Here is a 22,669-nt window from a genome sequence, read left to right as displayed (position 1 = left end):
CAGTATCTCATGAAGGAACAAAGAGTATTTAATTATTAGGTAATATGACAGTTGATGGCAATCTACAGAAGATGTTATTCTGGATGAAATAAAAATGTGTTATGAAAAAATGAAGCAGGGAGAAAATGGGAGAAAAATGTACTATGGAAAACTATTACCTCTCATCCTACAACCACCACTTAAAGATGTCACTGCACGTGCTCCGTGCTCTATTAATTGAGAGACTTTTTGCTTTCACAGGCTGGCTGTCCACTTACCCTAGTTGTTTTCACTTTATTCCCGGAGGAACAGCTCCATCCTTTCCGATCTGGAAGAACTTTACATTCTTCTCCCTCAAGACATGGTTGCATATGGCACCACCATTTCTGTTCCACTATTGAAGCTACAGGAGATAGAAAAAGCAATTTAATATTTTCTGTTTGGGCTTGTTAATTCTTTGGGTGCACATTTAAAGAAGAACAACAGCCACATATTTTTCCCACCACTGGGATGATTAGATTTTGAAGGATGCTTTTTTTTTTTTTTTTTTTTGTCCAAAGGGAATAAATCTTTCTAGATTTTTTGACTAAAAATATTTTTTTAATTTTTATTTTACTGTGGTAAGAATACTTAAAATTTTAAGATGGTAGATCTCATGTTAAGTGTATAATACAGTATTGTTAATGATAGCCACATTTTTAAAGGATATTTCATGCAACAATAACATATGCATGGACAATAACATATTGGAAAGAATTTGGACAATAACATATTGTCCATGAATATGTTATGGACATATATGAATTGGACAATAACATATTGGAAAGAAACTATGTGGATACATGCATGTGCTGATTTACATAAACATATAAGAAAGTGAGTCCATGACCAGAGTCAATATTTTAGAATCAATGTAGTATTTCCCACAAGTAGGCTAAAATCAGGAAGGCATTCAAATGAACACAATTTTTTTTTTACTGTGGGCAGTAACTATCATCACAAGGAGTGCACCATGAAAATATGAGCACTTAACACATTATTATTTATGATAACATCAATTATATAGACCCACATAAATGTTTATATCCTTTGTAATTAGGTGAATCCTCCAAGAAAGAAATTAATATTTTGATAAATCTCTATAAAAATATTTCATGTGAATTCTATCCACAGCTAAACGTTCACTCATCTGTGCAGTGTTTATTTTTTCATTGTTAAGAACCAGCCATGTGTTTAGGTACCCACACTATTTAATCATCTATTTCATTTTTCCTTTGCCAAATAATTTATACACACACACACACACACACACACACACACACACACACACACACACACACACTCGCCCTCCACTGGCAAATCAATATTTCATGGCATCAAAGTAAGAGGCACATGGACTTATTGGAACCTCATTATAATGCCTTTTGCTACAAAACCGCATAAGATCTTAGACCATCTTCCAATAGATTTTAGATTTCAAAACGCTCTTCAAGTGACCTTGTACCAACCACGTGGTTGATGGTGCGGTCCCCCAGGATTAACCCCAGTCATCAGCATCACAGTGGGATTCCAGTTCTAAGCAGTCCTCAGTCTACCCTATCCCAAAGAGCAATGGAAGAAGCCTCACCATCCACACAAGAGGGAGCAGCTCGTGTGGTACCTGCCACCTGCCCAGGGAAGCAGGAGCACTTGACTGTTTGTGACCGTTCTTCTATCTTGTTCTTATTACAACATCTGTGGAGTGCCACCACCTCGCAAGTGCCCGTTTTAACATGGTGAGCTGCACAAACAAAAACAAAAGTTGAGATAACATTGAGAAAGCTTGGATACTCCCTACTCTTTTTAATTAGAAGCACATTAAATATAGCTCTATAAAGGATCCACCATGCATGAAACTAGAAATACAATGATGCTGACTCCATAATGCAGATTTGATCTCTTTGTTAAATGTGGTAGGACCATTTCTGTCAGTAAATGCTTGGTGAAGCAGGAACAATTAGTGACTAGATTAGAATGAGCTGTTAGAGCAGTCTGCAATATAGAGGCAATGTGTGGTATCATCAAAAACATATTTATTTGCATATGACTTTTTTTACACCTTTTTGTTCAACATGTTGATCAAAGTAAGGGAACCCCCGGACAAGGTGCCCTGTAGTAGGGCTGAGACAAACCTTATTCTCAAAGTAGGTGGGTTGATAAAGGTTATATTCTTCATCTAGGGGTGAGTGTAAGGGCCAGGAAGGGAAATTCTTTTCAGAAATCAGGGAGGCAGAGGGTGGGAACCCACTTCCTCAGGATTCTTCTGCTCAATTTCCCTGGAAATGAACTAATTGGGTGATTTTTGAAATTGCTGCCATTTTCCTGAACGTTCCATCCAGTCTCGGGGATGGCTGCGGCATGAAGCCAACAGTATTTCCCGCACCTCCTGGGGGGGCTGGCCCCACCCCTCAGCCAGGGCAAGGGCTCCAGGAGCTCCCTTGCCCCCCCACCTCGCACCCTGGTTCTAAGTTTACAAAGTGTTTTCCTCGTTCCTTTAAGTCCTCTTCCCTGCCTCTGACATTCCCTCCCTCCCTCCCACCTGCACGGCTGAGATCAGAGGGTAGTGATGGTAAAGGGACCCGACAATGACATGACCCTCCTGTCTCAGGTCAGAGGAGAGAGCTCGGTGGCCTCCCCTTGCCCTCATGTTTACATTTGCAGTCTGAAGCACTTTAAGTTACGTGGGGTTTTTTTTTGTTTGTTTGTTTGTCTGTTCCTGTAACTTATTCTCCAACGACTGCTTCCAACTGAAATAAGACTATTAAATGCCTGTTCAGGAGGGAAAAAAAAAAAAAATCATTCCTTTCCATTTTGCCTGAGGGAACAGCTGCCACCGAATGACAACCACCACAGCCAGAACGTGGATGGATTTATATCTAGCCTGGAAGAACCCATCACCCATTTTCTTAACCTCACAGTGAGGCTACTGAACTGTTTGGGTGATTGAAATTTTTGGACCTCACTTATCACATTAGGATAGGGTTCGAGTTTGCCTTCATTGTGTTTTCTACCCAGCATCTCTTCTTCAAAGTATTAACCCTCCTGTGAAATGATCAAGCAAAATTTCCATCTGCTAAAGATAAAACCAGCTTAAAATCAAACATCTGTTGAAATGTTATGCTTTCAGAAATGTAAGAACGTGACTGATATAAAAACAGATTTAAATAGAAAAGTAGGACATAGGAAGTTGTTTAATGTTATAAAGTATACTGAGATCATTTTGTAAATGAGATGAGTACATCATGCATTCATATCAATCTTCCCGTCAGAGATGAGGAACCACTAGGCAGTAACTCAGGTTAGATTGCTTGGATTTTTCTTCTAAGAGAGACCAAATCGCATGGATTGTCCACGTCATTCCCCATGTGAAACTGAGAAACTCAGGTGTAACATACAGCTTTGACACATAATCCTCAAAAGAAGCAGATACCATTTGCAATGTCACAAAGATTTTTCTGTCATGGTAGATACAAATGGGGATTTCTCCATGTGATTCAAACACAAGGCTATCAAACCAAAGCTAAAAACTTGAAAGCCGGATTTCTGTTCCTTGCGCTCTAGAAAATATTTTCTTAGCTAAGGATGATTCAGTTTGTTTTAATTTATTGAATGCTTTATGTAATATTATACGAGTCAAAATACTGCTTTCTACACTGAACCTCACTTAGTCACATTTTGAGTCAATACCACATATCAGGCATGGTTCTGAGTAATGGGGATGCAACAATGTGTAAGATGGACATAGACCTGCCCCTAAAGAGCTCATATTCCTGTGGAGAAAACAAATAATAATTAGGTACTAACGATTAAGTAAGACAATATTAGATTTTCTAGCTCCTTGAAAGAAATGCAGTAGGGTAATGTGATTGAGAGTAATCAAACATGGAGGGAAGGCAGATTTTTGTGAGTCTCAGGGAAAACCTTTCTGAGGAGGTAACCTGAATAATGGCCTGAATGATGAGAAGAAAGCCTCCATGATGAAAAGCTAAGAAAGGAGGAACTTTCCAAAGAGAAGGAGCAGAAAGTGACAAGGTTCTGAAATGGGGAAACATGTGGTGTGTTCCCAGGACAGCAAGATGGCCAGTGTGGATGTACTGTGGCTGAACAGCTGAGAGGCTGAGGACATTATGTCAGAAACGTAGGAAGATGGTGTAGGGGCGGGTGCCATGGTAAAGAGATTGGATTTTATTCTCGTTGCAAGGGAAAGCCTTTGGGTGGAAATGCTGTCATCTCATTAATGCTTTAGAAGTTTGCTCAAGCTGCTCTTTAGAGAATGGACTGAAGAAAGCAAGAGTGAAAGCAGGGAGACCAGTCGTGAAGGGGTTGCAGGAGTTCAGGAGGTGAAGGATGGGACACAGACTAGACTAAGGGTTGGGAAGAAGTACCAGATGCGGCATATTTCAGAGTAGAGTTGGTTTGACTTGTTAATGGATTGAGTATGAGCTGTGAGGGGAAGAGGAATTAAGGATTACTCCTAAGCTTGTCCTGAGGAATTAGAATTTGGTGGTTCTGGAAGATAGAGGAGGCCTGGGAAAGGGGAGTTCGGCAAAAGTTGGGTTGGGTCGAAATTACTGTAGTTCTGTTTTGTCTGTGTTAAGTCTGAGATTCTTATAAGACACAGGAGTAGAGATGTAAATCAGGCAGCAACATTTATAAAATGGAGCTTAGGGAAGAGATCTAGACTGCAGATACACACTTAAGAGATCTAGGTTGATAGGTGATATTTAAAGCCATAGACTGGACTAAATTACCATGGAAAGGCTACCGCTGCCGATAGAGAAGTAGGGAAGGAATAGTCCAGAACCTAAACCTGGAAGAAGGGAGACAGTAGAAAAAACTGATACGGAGCAGAACATGAGGTAAGAGAAAAAGAACATGAGATAAAGGCATGGAAAACCAAAGAATAAAATGTTTCAGGAAAGAGGGATTGGTCAGTTATGTCAAACGTTGCTGAAAGGTTTAATAAATGAAGCGAAATAATTGTCTCCTAAAAAAATAATATGATGCAGCAGTTAAAACAGAGCCTCCAAAACCACAGTAGCTAGGTTCAAATCTAAGCTTCTTCAAACAGCATTGTAACCTTGGGCACATCATCAAATATCTCTGATTAGTATTTTTTCATATCTAAAAGAGGGATATTAATAGCACCGTCTTCATATGGTTGATTTGGGGATTAAATGAGTTAATATGTATAAAGTATTTAGAACACTCCCGGCCTCGTAGCAGGTACCCTGTGTTAGCTATTATTAGCACTTGATCTAGATAAAAATCATTTTAATGGCATGATGAAGAGAAAAGCATGATTATAGTAAGTTTATTAGAGAATGAGATGCAAAACTGCAGATAATTATAAAAATTTCTTTCAAGGAGTTTTTCTGTGAAGGGAAGAAGGAGATGAAGTAATAGTTGGAATGAAGCAAAGGTTCAAGGAAATTTTTTCAATGGATGCCATAAAAGCATGCTTGCTTGCTGGAGAAATCTGAGAAAAAGAAAATGACAATATAGGAGAGAAAGTGGCTAATTAAAAAAAGAATGTCCTTAAAGGGAAATAAGGAATTGAGATTGAGGGCACCTAGGGGGTTGGCATTAGATTCATGTGGGGACATTTAATCCTAAGAGTGAAGGTGAGATATGTGAATACAGAGTCAGGTAGGTGTGAGCGGATTAGTTGGTGAGAAGATGAAGTTTCATATCTGATTTTATCTCATTTTGCTATGAAATATGAGAGATGTTTGAGAAGAAAAAAAGAATATGAAATATATATTTCAAAGAGGAAGAATAAATTTACTGGGAAAGAGTAGTAGGACTGCCCGGCAGGGAGTTGGCCGATACACCCAGTAAACTGTAGAGGACACAGTGGAATGAATGAAGGGGTGGGATTACAGAACAAAATGGAAATAAACGTCTGTGTGATGATAGATAATTTGGGGTGCTTGGAGCTCTGATAGCAATTTAGGGAAACAGAGATGTAAGTCATGATGAGATGTGTCCTGCAAGTCTTTGAATGGAAGCCAGTTTAGAGAACAAGAGATTATTAGGGTTTCTTCAGAGAGTGATGCTAGTAGGCAGAGGACCGAGCTGAGACAGCTTCAGGAAGAGCTGGATAGTGGCTGGGCTCTCTTTTCCACAGAACTGCAGCGGCCAGGAGCACACAGCGGGGTTCCACTAGTCTCTATCCTGAGAAAAGAGGCAGGCACCATTTCAGCATCATCCACCAGGGCCATTTTATCATCTTTGTTACAAGGAAATTTTTATCGTATGTTGGAAAAGAATTGACAGGTGAAAAATTTGCACCTGGTTTTCCCTTCCCAATGCCAATGTCAAAATTCATTTCTACTTTTCCTGACAAGGAAAACTGTACTTCTCCACCCCATTAATTAAATCTAGATGTGGTGATGCGACTTGCTTTGGCCAATGAAATGAAAGCTAAACTTACGAGCAAAAGCAAAGGATATCAGTCTGTGTGGACATTTTAATAGCTAGTGTCATTCACCAGATTTCTCCCACCAGCAAGAGCAACTAATTACATTCTTGATAGTAGAGACTATATCAGCCTGAGTCCCCAAGAGACATGAAACAGAGTCCCCGCCAACCATATGGACATATGAGTGAGAAACCTTAAAGTGTTAATAAGCCTCTAAAATTTGGTGGTTTTTTGCTACTGTCACAAAACTTAGCCTACCCTGACTACACAGTAGTACTTTCCATTGCTTCCTAGGTTGTGCAGTAGGATATATATTGTCAAATGTGTTCGTTGAAGGATAAGTCAGTGAAACATGATATCTCAAAAACCTGGATCATTCTAGCTTATTGAGTCAATGCAGAACAAACAGAAACAAGAAAATGTTGTTCAGATATTTATATAATTCAAAGGGTTGTAAAGAGTCATTTTACAATTGGATAATTATGTTGGCTAAGTTCAGTATGTCAGAGCTCTGGTGAAGAAAGTGTGCTTATTTCTTCTTTGAGAAGAAAGGAGGGAAAATGATGCCCATATGGTGTAATGAAGAGAAGGATAAGGTAGGAGCTGCACTGGGAAGAAGAGAGGCATGTCCTCCCCCTTCAGAGAATATGGGACTAAATGTTAAGGAATTAATAACAAAGGTGACGCAGAAGAGCAAGCCTCACAGACCCAAGGCCTTTCTGCTCTGACCTTTCTCTTCATTGCCTGTGAATAAAATGCACAGACACACAGGTTGAGTTTCCTTGTGAGAAATAGGATTTTGTGAAAAATCTCTATCAGACTTTGTCCTTCTTATTAAAATTGAAGTTGTAAAGCTTTCTGTGGGGGGATGAGAAGGGGATGATTAACCTTGTTAAAATAGAATAGATGATAGGTAGGTAGGTAGGTGGATGTGGGTGGATGGATGGATGGAAGGATGGATAATCCTGCACTCAAAGAGTCTTAAGGCATGGGTAGGGAGGATATTGACTGTTCAATATTTTCATATATGCCAGTATATATGGTAAGTAAAATGAGATATCTCAAAATGGGGACGTGAATCTTCTAGCAAAATTTAGTTCACCTAAGCATGGCATACATATTCACACACACAGTTTTCTTATTTGTCTGCTATATATCTTAACTTCTCATGTCAAATTCTTGTAGACAAAGGCTAAGTTTTCATGTAAACTGCTAGTATGTGGCATGTGTTTAATAAATGGTAAACAAGCAGTTTAAGAAGGTAAAACTAATTCCTGTGGTTTTCCTTTAAAAGGTTAATGAGACTGTAAAAAATTCAAGCAGTTACTAGAATTCTCTACACGGAGTCAGACAGAGCTCATGATAAACTAATCTAATCAAATATTAGGGCTTTCCAAATGAACAAAATAGACTTCACAGACAATCAGCGTCATACTAAAATGATGCAAGACCCCCCGGAGAAGATTTAAATGAAAAAAGAACGAACAATTTTCTTCATGTGACAATCCCCAAGTCACAAAAGATAAAACAAAAAGCCCCACACCTTTCCGCTAGTTTCTCCTCCCTGAATGTGATGCATTAATACAAAATGTTGCCTCCTACATTTTTGTGAAATGACACTAGAGAACACATAGGTTTTAATTCTTATGAAAACAGGATTACCAAGTCTTGCCCAGCTCTAATTGCTGCCTTTCAAGGTTATTACCTTCATATAACATTTCAACAATAGGATACTGCCCTACTGGTTCCCCAGAAACATGGCCTTAAGAGACTGCCTCTTAAATCATATCTTAAGATTCCTAAATGTTTTTGCCAAGCTATTATGACTGGAATACTCTGGAATGAAGTCTTATAAGGCATTTTAGCAAAATCTTTGTTTCTAACTATTTTTTACCTTCTCCATAAGAAAAAAAATTCTGAATAGCATTTGGTTTATATGTGTGCATAAATTTTTTAAAATTATATATATATATATATATACACATACCTATATAGACACATTTAATTGTATATAATTATATACACATATATGTTAATATGGTCACATTTTAGCCATTACCTGTGAACCAACTGTATACATAAATATGAAAAATGGGTTCACAGAATAGTATTTATGCAAATCATTTACCTTGAGTAGTGGTTGCTGGCCTTTGGTCAATAAGAGCACAAAGCTATGCATATCACATTCTAAATGTAAGAAAATCCATTCACTCTAGAAACAATTTAAGGAATAGTGGTATTTGCTAAGTAACATCCATAGAATATTCACTGTATGCTATGCATTATTCCATTTTATCATCACAACAACCATTAAAGAGGAAACTATAATTATCCCCAATTTACAGATGAAGAAACTGAGCCAGAGAAATGGTAAGTAACTTGCCCAAAGTAAAACAGTAATAGAGAAAAACAGAGGTGAGAATTCAGACAGTTTGCTTTCAGAAACCATGATCTTCAACACTATCATATGACGCCTTTTCTACAGAGCTCCACGCACATGCAGTAGACTATAGTTCCAGGTGATGTGAAGGAAAGCAAGAAGAGTGTCACTGTTCCTATATGTGATGCTTGGTAGCCTAGAAAGGACATGGGCTCTGGAACTGAAATATCTCAGTGCAAGTCTACCCTAACCTATACTATACTTGAGTAAATACTTAAGCCCATTCACCTTTCAAAGAACTGGTTTGTTCATCTCTAAGATAGCTCCATCGAGTCCTTATAAAGACCAAATGAGATAATGTATGTGAAACTGCTTTTAAATTGTATCGCATTACTTAAATGTTATTTTAATTTTAACTAGTAATGTAATTAATGAATACCAAAATGATACAACATATAAATTTAAAAGATATAGTTGTTAGAGAAAGATCTATATTCTATAAAAGTTCTAATTTAATATTTTAAAAAATCTATGTGTATATATATATATGTATACACACATAATTGTGTTGACATGAGATGCATGTAAAAAAAATTAATCTGACACAAGCTACAGAAGAGAGTAAATTCAGCGTCAAGTTGTGAATTTGTTCCTACTTGGTTTCCTCTCCATTAGATTTCAGTTCTTATTTGTATTCTGATTTGTCTCATTGACTCTGAAATTTTGTTTGTCTCCATACACTCCTATTTAATAGTTTTACCCAGCTTGACTAGCTCCCCAGAGTATGCATTACACCTTCTAAGCAGAAATCAAGCATCACCTACGTGCACCAATAGGCATCTGAAGTGCAAGCTAGTTAGTGGATTCAGGTTGCTGTAAATCACTTTGAATGGAAAAAATGTGCTGAAACAAAAACTTGCTGAGACAGCCAATTTCTCACTTTAATTCATTAGACTGAAAAAATAGGGCACATTTTTAGACTTTCATGATGAAGCAATCTAATTAAAAGAAATGGCCATTTAAAAAGTTCAATGAAATTTCAAAAGTTCACATAATTTATGAAGTCAGGATGATTGGGGAGGAAATAACCAAATGTCAATGACATTTTTACAGAGCTTGTTTTCTAAAACTGCTCTAGTTTCATATGGAAAAAATAAAATTATTGGGGAAAAACAGATTGCCACAAAGGATAATAATCCTAATAACAGTACGGTCTCCGTTAACAGAAGCAAACTCTCAACCAGAGGATGTACCACAGTCTATTTTAAGAGAAAGAGGCAGAACAGAAGAAGATTCATTCTTGGGGGAGTTTTAGATTCACTGCCCCTCAGCTCAATCATGAACATCTTCTATATCCATGTTTTAAATGAGAAGTGATGTTGAGAAAGGCAAACCTCAAAGAATATTGGTCTCTTTATAAACTGTCCAACAACTTCTGCTGGTAAGGTCTGCTCTGAAAAAGAGGAACTGGACCAATCAAATCCATTTCTCTAGAAATTTGAACTAAAAGTCACAGAATTGTCCCATGGAAATGGGCACTTGAGTCCAAAGGTCATTTGGCATCAGGAGTCAGGTAACCTGTGGAGAGCTTTGTGAGAGCCTCACTGTGTTGAGACATGGGGACACATAGGAGTGGGAAAAAAGCACAGGTGCAAAGGTAAGAGATAAAGAAGTAGGTAGTTCCACCACCTGCCTTGGTGTCTGCCTCTCCTGAGGTCTTCCTGAACTTTTTCCTCAATTCCTGAAATATTTTATAGAATAGGTTTCAGTGAGCCCCTTTTTTCCTGACGTAATTTGATGATGTCTCTGTTCTTTGAACCAAAAATAATATACTGACTAGGATATTTCCTTTTTTTAGATAAAGTTAAAATTAACAAAAGCTAATTATCAATCAGAACTATTGTACAGCACAGGGAACTATATTCAATATCTTGGAATATACCATAATGGAAAAGAATATGAAAAAGAACATATATCTGTGTGTGAGTGTGTGTATGTGTATACACACACACACACACACACACACACACACATCTGAGTCACTTTGCTGTATGCCAGAAACTAACACAACACTGTAAATCAACTAGACTTCAATTTAAAAAAAAAGAAGTATTTTCTACTCCCACTTTTAAGAACAAAAGACAAGTTTCCACCTTCAAAGTAGGATCCAGGAAATTCACCATTCAACAGTCTCACTTCCCATATTTACCTCATAGTGAAAGTAGACATTTCAAAAGATAACCAACTCCAATTACTACGAGGGGAAAATGGTCCATAATATTCTTTTAAATGTTTCTAAAGGCAAACGTTTAAAAGTAGATTTCCTGCTTAATCCCAAATTGTACCCCCAAAATGTGAAGAATCAGAACATCCCCAATTCCTAAACACTATGAGAGTCACACTGTTCTTTTATGACTAATAATATTCCTGTAATTGCTCCTAGGAAGGAGAGCAGGCAGCCCAAGAGCTTCTTCAGGGAAATGATAGAGTGAGCAGTGAGAGCAGTGAAAAGAAAGACGGGATGTTGTCCCTGAAGAGTGAAATGTTGAGTAAGTCCCTGAGTCTCTATCCTCATCTGCAAAATGAGGAAATCAGACTAGTTTGAGAGATAATTTAAAGGTTCCTTCCATTTCTAAAGTGTTATGAGTTTATGAAATGATTAAGTTTCATTACAATGGGTACAATATATGAGACCTATCAGAAAATGAAAGTCAAAGTAAAATGTATTTTTTTAATTGCTTCAAACTGACAAATTAACCTCACTAAGTCACTGAACTTAATGAGAAACTGAGAAGAGAGTTTATGAAATTTATATTTTGGATTTATTTCTTACCTGTATGAAGCCACAAATCTTAACTACACAGTGTAATATTCACTATAAAGTCAACCTGTATCCTCACGTTGCTTTATGTACAAAATAGTTTGATTACTGTTGATTCCATGAGAGCAATCAAGTCCAAAAGGTAATATATAACATGGTGGTTTGGGTGAGGAGACTGAAGTCAGATGGTCCAGGTTCAAGTCCCACCTTTAAAAGAGAGTATCTACCTATTCACCAAGCCTCCTTTTTCTTTCCTCCTGGGCACACAACTAGACTACATTTTCCAGTCTCCCTTGCACGTAACACATGGAAGAGGGGCAGAAATGAGTTATACTTCAAGACCAGGCCTACAAAAAACCTCCCGCTCTATCAGCCACTCTCTCTCTTCCCCTTTCAGATAGACGTCAGTGCCAAAGGTGATCCTGAAGAGTCACCATCAGCCTGGGCCCCTGAATGACTGTGTAGAGGAGAGATCTACCTCCTGATACTAACTGGATTCACATGCACAAGGAATAAACTTAGGCTATGGTAAACCAATAAGATTGAGTGTTATACCTGTTACAATAGCCAGTATTAATTAATATGCAATAATATTCCTAGTAATGGACCTAGGAAGGAGTTGGGTACAATCCAAGTGCTTCATGAGAAAAATTACGCAGAGAATAAAAAGAGTGGTGCTATAGTCTGAATGTTTGTGTCCTCCCAGAATTCATATGTTGAAAACCTAATACCCAAGGTGATAGTATTAAGAGGTAGGAACTTTGGGACCTTTGGAAGGTGATTAGATTTGATGCTCTTATAAAAGAGAGCCCTGAGAGCGAATTTACCCTTTCTGCAATGTGAGGATACAACATGAAGTCTGAAACCCGGAAGGGGGCCCTCACTCTACCGTGCTGGCACCCTGATCTCAGACTTCCACCCTCCGGGACTGTGAGAAATAAATTTCTGTTGTTTTTAGGCCACCCACTCTTTGGTATTTTGTTATAGCAGCCCACGTGGACTAAGACATGCAGAAGATAAAAGATGTGATTTGAAAACATTAAGCCTCAGCTCGTCATCTGTAAAATGGGAATTGCATTATCATCTACCATAAAGGGTTATAATGAGGATCAACTGAGTCAACATTCATAACGATATATGATAAAGGGTAAATGTTAGCTATAATTATTATGGAGGCCTTAAATCCTTAAACCTATTTATATACAATGTGAATATCTAAAAGAGAATCAATTGATTTTTAGAGACTTGAAGTCTAATAAAGTCCTACTTGGCCATTTGACAAAAAAGAAATTGATGGTTAGAAAACATAATCCTAATTCAAGATCATAGATTAGTACTCAGCTCTCTTAATTTTAGTTCAATGTCACTTCCATTACCAACTCCCCACATCTCTTTGCTCACCAAATTCCTCTCCTTTTGCCTCTTTTACACCTTAATTCCTCTCCCTCCTCTACGACCTCACTTCTACTGTCCTAGCCTAGGCAACCTTAGCATCTTTTCCTTGAAGAATCACGAGGGTCCCTATTTGCTAGATCGTTCCCTTACACACATAAACACACACATTCTGCCATAGTAGGTCTTTCTAAAATAAAGCCTAGGCTATAAAAGTATCCTTGGCTCGTTGTTTTTCATAGGATAAATTCAAAACTCTTGGGCATAGCACACGTATCCTTACATCAGGCCAACTCTGATTTCTCCAGCCTCACTTTCCTGGGCACTCCTGCTGCAACCTATGCGGAAGTTATATAAACTATTTTTATAATTTTATTATATCATTGCTCAGCACCTTTCACTCTTTCTTGAGTGCTGGCCCCACTTTTTACTCCACGGGAACACCTAACCCATCTTTAAAGTTCAGAACACTGTAACACCTACTCAATGAAGATTTAATCAACCCTTCAGGTAGACTGGACTGCTCTGTCCTCTAACATTTTCTTACTTATTTTGCCACACTTGTGACAGTTTTCTATATTTACTTTTTATATCTCTCTTTCCCTCTACTAAATTGTGAGGCCCAAACTCATGATTATTCATCTCCGAATCCCCAGCTTGAGGCACAGTTTGAGATCCATAATAGAAAAATCAATATGCTTGATGAATAAATGAATACATAAATGGTTTACTACAAGAGTTCTCAAGAGAGAAAAAACAGTAAATTTAATCATTTTTTCAAGTCTAGGCTTAGATGAACTTATTAGAATTGTAAAAACATTTGACCTTGCTATTTTGTGGATATGTGTTTAATTTGCTCTGTTGGAGAACCAAGTAGAGTTTCAAGAAGAGAGCCCTGGATTGGGAGGTCAGAAGCCCTAAATTCTATTTCCAGAACTACCACAAATTGACTATTTAATTTTGGGTAATTCAGTTAACTATCTCTCTAAATCACAATTTATCATCCATAAAATAAGGAAGTTGGCCATATATGATAGAACATTTAATACCATGTATTAAAGAAAAAAATGTAATGTCAGCTAAAAGCATTTCAACCAGTAGCATTTGTACATAATAGAAGAAACTTCCAACATAATCAGTGAAAACCTGTTCATCAGAGAAGCAGTGGGATACTGTACTCTGACCCTGGAGACCTTGACTTTGGTCCCAAATTGGTCAGGACAACTCTTTGAAAAATCACTTTACTTATTTGGACTTCAGTTTCCTCAACTACAAAATTAGAAGGATCTCTAAGTTTCTTTTCCACTCTGAAAATATATTATAAGCCACATACAAATCTAGATAGATAGAGGCATTAAGTAATTTAATTTTAAAAAATGATTATCTACTGAGAGAAGGATGAACTTCTATTTCCTGTATCTAATTTTGCAGATTCATAATCCCATACCCTTCAATATACTAAGAGGTTTTCTACATCTGAAGTATTTTTTGAAGCCAGCAAGATAACTATAAACAGAAGAAATTGGTATTATTCAAGAATGAACAAAATCTTTGCCTTCCAACCAAATCTTCTCTCACACATGGAAGGTTTGCTTTGTTCCCAGTGATTGACAAGAAAGCAAATTTAGGTTATCTTTCCTCAACACTTCAGTAATTTCAATATGGAACATCCAGGTTCTGAGTGTCACTCTAGATCAAAAGGATATAAATCCTAAGTCGAATTTTTAAGGAAAACTACATAAGCCTTTTAAAAAAGTTTTCAGATGCTAGTAGCTCTTTGAGAAATTATATTCTGTACTCCCTAGTCACTGGGTAAGAATTTTACACCGACATATCAATTTAACTTTTTTGGTTGTTGATAGCTTCTGATAATGTCCTTTTTAAAAAATGTGTTTAGAATTCAGTTATGATGGGAAATTCAAATTAGAATAGAGAAGCAGCAAAGTGTAGTAGAAGGATCATTGGTCGGTGAGTCAGAAAAATCGGTGCCCTCATTTGCACTCCACTACTAACTAACCCTGAGATCTCTGCAAACTCATTCACACACGTTAGAAGATTCATCTAACACTGATGAAGTTCCAGGCATTGCGCTGTCTCCTGAGAATATAAAACTGAAGGGAAAACAGTCCCTGCTTTCAAGGAGCTTAGAAGGCAGAAGAGGGGGAGAGCCATGTAAAATAAAGTGATAAAGAGGCCATGACCCACATAGCCACATAGTACACAGAATGTACTAAGATAATTTAAAAAATGAATTGCAGCCAGGAAGGGGCAGGTGTGAGAAGGGAGATAGGAAACAATTTGTAAAGAAGATGATGTTTAATCTGAATTTTGCAAGATTCTTGGAAGCTTGCCAAGTCAAGTCAGCAATATTGGTCCTGCTTAGTTTCCTGGTCTAGACTAAATGATCTCTAAGCTTCCTCCAGTTTTAAATTTCTATAATTTCACTGACATCTTTAATAACAATATAGAAAGGTATTTATTTCTGTTTTGTTTACACACGTATATATTTAACCACAGTACGTATACTATCCAAAACCTTATATTGAAATATTTATAACATAAAACTTTCTAAAACAGTTATCTTGCTTCTTTAAACATTTATATCCTAAGCCTCATTTAACTTTTCAGTTTAATCTTTGCCTTGATTATAGGCATCCAGTCCTCTGGTGTGTTGGAAGTATAGCTTTAACGGATGCAAAAAAACACATGACACAGTGTGAAATGTAGCAGTGAGTGAATACTAACCAAGTGGCATCCCAGGAATGTTATTTTGTGGAAAAGTTCCCTGGTGTTAATTCGTTCTTTTGGTAATTTGCCTTTTTTCTCCTGAAAGCGAAGTGAGCATGTACAGTAACAGGCCCTCATGGGCAGTGTAAAATGGACACCATCCAGCAAAACTAATTAATGAATCAAAGGCTCAAGCAGCCTTAGGCTGGGAGGCAGCAGAGCATCTGGTGGTTTCAAGGAAAGCAGACAGATGCTGGCTTTTACACAGCTGTGACTTGCTGTGTAACTTTGAGCAAGTTTCTTACACTCAAGCTGCAGTTTCCTCATCTGCAAAACAAGAATAATAAGCCTACTTCACAATGTTGTTGGGAAGATTAAATTACAAAAGGGAAATAAAGCTCTTAGCACTGTGTCTACCACATAGACAATGTTCAGTGGTTATTAGCTATTATTATTATCATCACTATTACAAATCCAGGGCTCCTATTATCCTTGCGAGAACACTCTTCAGGATGAAAGATAGGACGATGGCAGTGGTTTTAAATGAAACTAATTTATGGATATAGTCCTCAGCAAGTTACCCTCTCATCGAAGAGTCAGTAGATAATGTAAATAATCGCATAGCACAGTTGACCCTTGAACAACACGGGTTTGGACTATGCAGATTCATTTACACACAGATTTTTTTCAGTAGTAAATACCACGGTACTGCACCATCCGTGCTCGGCTGCATTTGCAGAAGCAGAATCCTGGATGCGTGGGAGCCACGTACACGGAGGGTGGACTGTAAGTTTTATGGGGATGGTTGGCTGCTCCAGGGGTGGATGTCCCTCACCACCACACTGTTCAAGGGTCAACTGTAGTTGAGGACACAAATTCTAGAGCCAGACTACTCGGATTCAAATTCCAGTTCTGCTCTTTACTAGCTACATAACCTTTGACAAGTTACTTAACGTCTCTACAGCTCAGTTTCCTCATCGTTAAAATGAAGAAAATCATAGTATGTGCCTCATAGCACTGTCTTAAGGACTTAATTAATTAGTACATAGAAAGTATTTGCAACAGATTCTGGCCACGGTACATATTCTGTAAATGTTTGCTATTGATAGAAATGACAATTTGCTTAACACCTCTGGTGAGGTAGGAGGTAGTGTAACTGATGGGGAGTGAGATGCGGTTGGTGGTTTGTTCTTACCTCAGTGGCATCAGCATTCTCATGAAGCCCTTCTGAGGAGAAGGACAGCTGAGAACCCATTCTCTAGGGTCAGACACACCTGGATTGGAAAGCTGACCTATTGTGCATGACCTCGTTCAAGTGACTTCACTCCAAAGTCTCGGGGGGCTTGGTCATAAAATAGGAATCAAACTATCTACCTCAAAAAACCATTGTGAGAATGAAATGGGATACTGAATGTAAAGCAGTTACCTCTATACTTTTGGCTTTTTTTAAAGGGCTCAACCTGAGGCTTCAGTGAATTCAAAGCCCACGCCTTAATCCTGAATTGTCTCCTAGCCTAAGGGGCAAGAAAGCTGCTCAGAGAAACTGTCACACTGTTCTGCCACCAAACCCTCACTCTTGAACCTTATTCTTCATTATATCATTTGACCCCCACCACCCCATGCTAAATTTGCTTCTCACCTGGGACTCTTAGTGAGAGTCCTCATGACGTCTTGTGAACATTTACTGACAGACACTTGCCACCATCCTTGACCTTTTAGGTCCAACCCTGTGCCCCCCACCCACTCTGGCTGTCATTCTTATTCCCTCTGCCTCTCATGCATGACTTCAATAATTTGTTCATTTAATATTTACCCAATGCCCGTCGTATGCTAAACACAGGGAGGCCAAAGTCTCTGCCTTGGTGGAGAAGCCACACTTTCAGCAAATTATGACATAGTTGGAAGGCAGCACAGGGGACTGATTCAGGATACAGGCTATGAAATCAGATCAGCCCTGGCCCTCTTGCTTATTAGCAATGTCTTCAATGAATTATGTAATTGCTCTGAGATTCAATTTCAGCTTTTGAGAAATGTGAATACCAATGTCCACTTGTAACTAGATGACTAACCCTCCTCCATGAGTAACCACCCCCTTACTTGCTTCTGGGAATTTGCTTAAGACCAAAGAAAATAAATCATTTTACCAGTTACCCTTTGCTTACAAAGACAGAAGGAAGAGGAAACTTGCTTTAAAAGAATTTTCCAACCTTTGGCTTCAAACTTGCTTTAAAATAATTTTCAAATCTTTCTGTAGATAAAAGGTCACCACCACATCTCTGCTTTTTGAAGACACAAAGCAATGAGCCCAGTTGGAGAAGGAACTGTGCTTAGCGTCATATCAATAATACAAAGCTCTGCGTTCACTATGGGCAAGTATCTTTGCATATTATGTTGTATTTAAGAAAACATTTTTCTTCTTAAATTATGCTTAAAAGGTAGTCAGCCTAAGAAGTACATTTTTTTCTTTGGAGGTAGTGGTATGCATGTCTGTACATGTGTATGTGTGTGTGTGTGTGAAAGAGAAAGAGTGAATATGAGAAAATTTAATCCAATAATTGCACATCTGAAAGCAAGTAGAATGAGGAGTACTCTGACTACACACGGGTACAGGTGTAGAGGACCCTCAGAAGGAATCAGTACTTGGAGTGACAAAGTTCAAGTGACCATATAATTTATTATCCAAATCAGGACCCATTTGAGAGTAAAGGGGTTTGCTATTAATGATTATGCTGGAATAATAGGTATTAAATGGAGCTGTCTGGGTGCAAACTGGAGCATATAATCACAGCCAATGCTCACCCTGAACTGTTCTGCTAAAGCCTGCCCTTGCTAACAATGGTCTTATTCTGGGCTAACTACCCAGGCTTTTGAAAATGTGCTGCTTTGGATCATTATGTCCTATGAACTCTCATGGTGGGGATTATGGGAAACTAAAATTCTAGAGGAGACTAAAATCAATTGGTAGGAAACATGCTTTCCTACATGAGGATGGAGATTTTTCACTCCAAAGCATCAGCCATGTTTTCTTTGAAAAGCCTGTGCTGGGCTGGAGGTTTGCCCAGGTGCAATCACGTGGTTTCCTCTCACTGTCAGAAAGCAAAGCTGCTGCTTCCATGGTGTCTTTCTATCCAATCTGCTCTTTTCCTTTGTTGTGTTACTATAAATATTAATACTCAGTATGAGAACATCTCTATTAATGGAGAGAATGCAGCCCAAACGATATTGATTTTAGGCAAGACTTTACAACCAGAGGTGTAAATAATTCTGTGTTCCTGGTGTGTCTGAGGATATCTCTCCAAATAAGGACAGTTACAACATGAAAATCATTAAATGCCCATTCTGAAAACAATGTCAAACATCCCAGAACATAGTGTAGGTGATTCAGGGACAGGGCATATAGAAGAAACGGCAGAACTCAGATTAAAATCAAAAGAGAGGGTAGGCAACCTACTGAGAGAGAGGATAAATGCCAACAGGTATACCTGTGTTAGGGCAGGACAAGGGTCGCAAATGGAAGAAACCAATAATGCCGGGACATGAGATCAACTTCAATCAATTTCAGTGAGAACCAGAAACCTTGATAATGTTTTTTAACAACTGGAGAGCTTAGAGGTGGGGTTAGAAAGGGAAAGAATGTGGAAAGTGGATGACAAGAAGGGGTCAGTTTCTCAGCTTGACTAAACTTGAGACAGGTTTTTGGGGGGTTTTTCTCCCCACACTATAGTCCCCTGACTTTCCTTTTCTTATAGCATTTACTGTAGCAAATTTGCAATTGAAAATTCTTCTGCCCCTTTCAGGTGTGAATCTTCTTCCAGTCTCCTGCCAGTTTTACAACCCAGGGATGTTTTTCTCAAGGACCTCAAAGAAGCCATCCCTTTGAAATACAATCATCAAGGGAGATAGAGCCTGTGTCCCAGTCTCTGTGGGAGAGTGGGAGCCTAACTCTGATTTGCACCAATTAGCAGATGCGGATGAACACAGATAATCGCACTGACCAGTCTCCCCTCAAGGTCCTCCAGTACTTGTCCTCCAACTCACCCTCCTCCCCCGCCGCCTGCAGTGTTTAAAAATCCTCCTGCCTTTTATTTCAGTGGAGTTCCATCTCTCTTCCCTTGGCAATAGTCTTGAATGAAGTTTTCCTTGCCATTTTTAACAAGGGTCCACACAATTTTTTTCTTTTACAGGGGCTTACCGTACAGCATCTGCTTGGATACTGAAAACATCATAAGGTCTAAATCAAATGTGCGTGACTAGGACAACTGTGATTTCAGAAGCTCCCAAGGGCCTCCTCCTACCTCACTCTCCAAAAACAATCTCTTCACCAGCTTGCAGAGGAAATAAGGTTTTCCTAACAAGGAATAAGCCTCTCCTACAATCAGAGATAAAAGTCTGGTTGAGGTATCGCTTCAGTGTGAAGGCATTTCAGGAGTGGTGTAAGCAGTCAATCAATAGGTATAAATGGGTGCAGGAAGCGTGAGAGGAATAGAAGGACAAAGAGGGGGAATGTGCAGGAGGGGAAAGTCAGGAAAAGGAGGGGAAAGACAAATTTCACAAGATCTACGGCTTAGCCTAGAATCTGCCTCATCTACTTCCAACTGGGCTTGGATAAAAAGAAGTTGGGGGCTGAGGTATTTTTGTCATGCTGCTGCAAACACAGGCAGCCACACCGGGCTTGATTAATGAAGATGTTCAGGGTTTGTTTCCTTAAACACTTCTGACTTATAAAGTAGCTTAGATTTTAGAATATCACTGTACTTGAAATCTGACATGGTTTTACTACTCTTCTTTCTATGGCATGAATCAAATTTGTGTGTGTGTGTGTGTGTGTGTGTGTGTGTGTGTGTGTGTGTGTGTGTACGCACACCACAGCCTCAGGCAAAGCAAAAATGACCAATCCCCCTCCATGACAGACAATGCTATGTTGGAAAAAAAAAGCCCTCAGTGTAAAAACGTTAGAAACAAGCCATAAATATATATATCTTAAAGTCATTAATGAATCTTACAGAAAAAATAGTGTAACACAATTATATATTACTACAAAAAATTTTACTAAAAACCTCTCACCAACAAAATAATTGAGCTAAAATAATAATAACTACAATTAAAAATCAAGAAGAGCAGCAATTTTACTTTCGCGTAGGGATAGTTGCCAATAAAAGAAGTGAAAATGGAAGTCTATGAGATTTCATGTCACTCACCAACCAATAAAGCTCACAAAACTTTTCTACATGTTTGAATTTTGTTCTTTTACCTCCTGAACTGGGGGATCTCCCTTAGGAAACAGTGGGGTTGGGGCCAGGAGGAATCGTGTGTTATATACGGTGGTATAAATGACTACTAAAAAAGTCTATATTCCCATGGAAATATTTGAGCCCAAAGGTACAAGGTTCAATTCTAGGCCTAAAAAATTAAACTTGCAAAGATTTTCCCTATCCTTTCGTTATTTAATCAGGTTTCAAGCTCCTCTTAATTCAGGGACTATTTGAAGAGGTTTTAACTAAAGTTGACATCATACGTAATGCAGTGTTTATGAGCTTAGGTGAAGCAAATATATTTATTGCCTGTTTGTTTAAGGTATTTAGCAAAGATTTGAAACCTATTTCCCCTAGGAACATTTGAAAGATCTCTTTTATTTCCTGATAATGAAAAGCACAGCTGACATTTATAATTTTTCTCCAGGAGGTTCTAGAATTTAATCTTAAAGCTTGAGGAAAATATTTAATTGTGGAGAATTTATGCTAAAATACTTTACATATTTAGTTCTCAACATACTGTACATCAAAGGGTCGATAAGTTGTTTGAAAACTACTTACATAAAACATTGCTTACAGATCATTAACTACCTGACAGACAGCCCCAGGCAAGGAAGTCTGCAGTGTTTGGAGCCCATAGAAGATCAATCAGAAATATGAAAACAAAGCTATTAAGGGATATTGTAATGAATACAGAAATTAATATTCATTTTACATGGAATTGTTGCATAACGCCTCCCTATTTTGGTTAAGACAGGTTCATGTGAATAGGCTTTGATTTCATATGTCTAATCACACATGACAGAATCAAGTCTTATTTCTGGTAATAAACTGAAGAGCTTGTTACAGCTCCTCTCTTGCCCCACCAGTGTACTTAGTTATCATACTCTATTGTAAGAATTGGCTTCCTCACCTAAGACAGGGATTTCTTGAGTTTGGCACAGAGTAAGTATTCAATAAACATTTATTGAATTGAAATTAATGAACACTAAGGCTATGTCAGACCAGAAGCTAACAAAGTATTCTTCACTTCCTATCCCAGACCTGACATTACTTACTACATTAATAGAAGATTACTTCAGAAAGGGAAGTGGACAAGGGGATCTACTTTTTAAACTAGTAAAGCAGTAGGTGATTAGTATTTTAAATTATTTTACTTTCCTTTTTTATGAATTTTTATTGGAGTATAGTTGCTGTATAACATTGTGTTGGTTTCTGCTGTACTAAATTATTTCAAATTTAATTCATTCGGATTCTTAGGTCCCAAGACAAAATCATCAACAAGACCCCACTAAAAACCCAAGAATTCAGCACCCTATATTTACAATTTTAAAGCAAATTCAATGTCATTAAGAAGGAATAGAAGTATGTCCTTTCAATATTGATGTAGCTGAATGTTTCATTTCAAGGCATTTACTAGTAGTTCATTTAGTCAGAGGAGATGACTCTAGTGGTGTTTTTACTTAAGTAACCTAAGACAAACTTTAGATCATGCATAAGCAGAAGAGTAACTGGAAGTCAGAGACATAAAAGCAGCACGGCCACTTTATGAAAGCAGTATACTTTTGTCATCCCAAGGTTTATTTGGGTGGTCATGCTTTCTCTTGTGAGACAGGCCTTTTCTGGAAAAGGGAAGGAAAATAGGAGAGAAGGAA

The 22,669-nt window shown here is 38.1% G+C and overlaps 1 protein-coding gene across 2 annotated transcripts in view; it reads right to left on the bottom strand.

Annotated features, from left to right (window-relative positions):
- Positions 1 to 212: 212 nt before the first annotated feature.
- The window catches only part of TAFA2 (TAFA chemokine like family member 2), a gene marked incomplete at its 3' end in the record, with an annotated part of 486,997 nt that continues 464,540 nt past the window's right edge, over positions 213 to 22,669 (bottom strand). For both annotated transcript variants that reach the window (XM_079937877.1, XM_079937876.1), the window contains 2 exons: positions 1,607 to 1,759; positions 213 to 382 (listed from right to left, as the gene is read on the bottom strand). In XM_079937877.1, coding sequence (XP_079794003.1) covers positions 213 to 382; positions 1,607 to 1,759 — 323 coding nt within the window. The remainder of the gene's footprint in view (positions 383 to 1,606; positions 1,760 to 22,669) is intronic.

Source organism: Stenella coeruleoalba, assembly GCF_951394435.1.
Source record: "Stenella coeruleoalba genome assembly, chromosome: 11".
Taxonomy (NCBI): Eukaryota; Metazoa; Chordata; class Mammalia; order Artiodactyla; family Delphinidae; genus Stenella; species Stenella coeruleoalba.
Note: the sequence above shows the minus strand (reverse complement) of the source record. Positions and strands in the feature narration are given on the sequence as shown.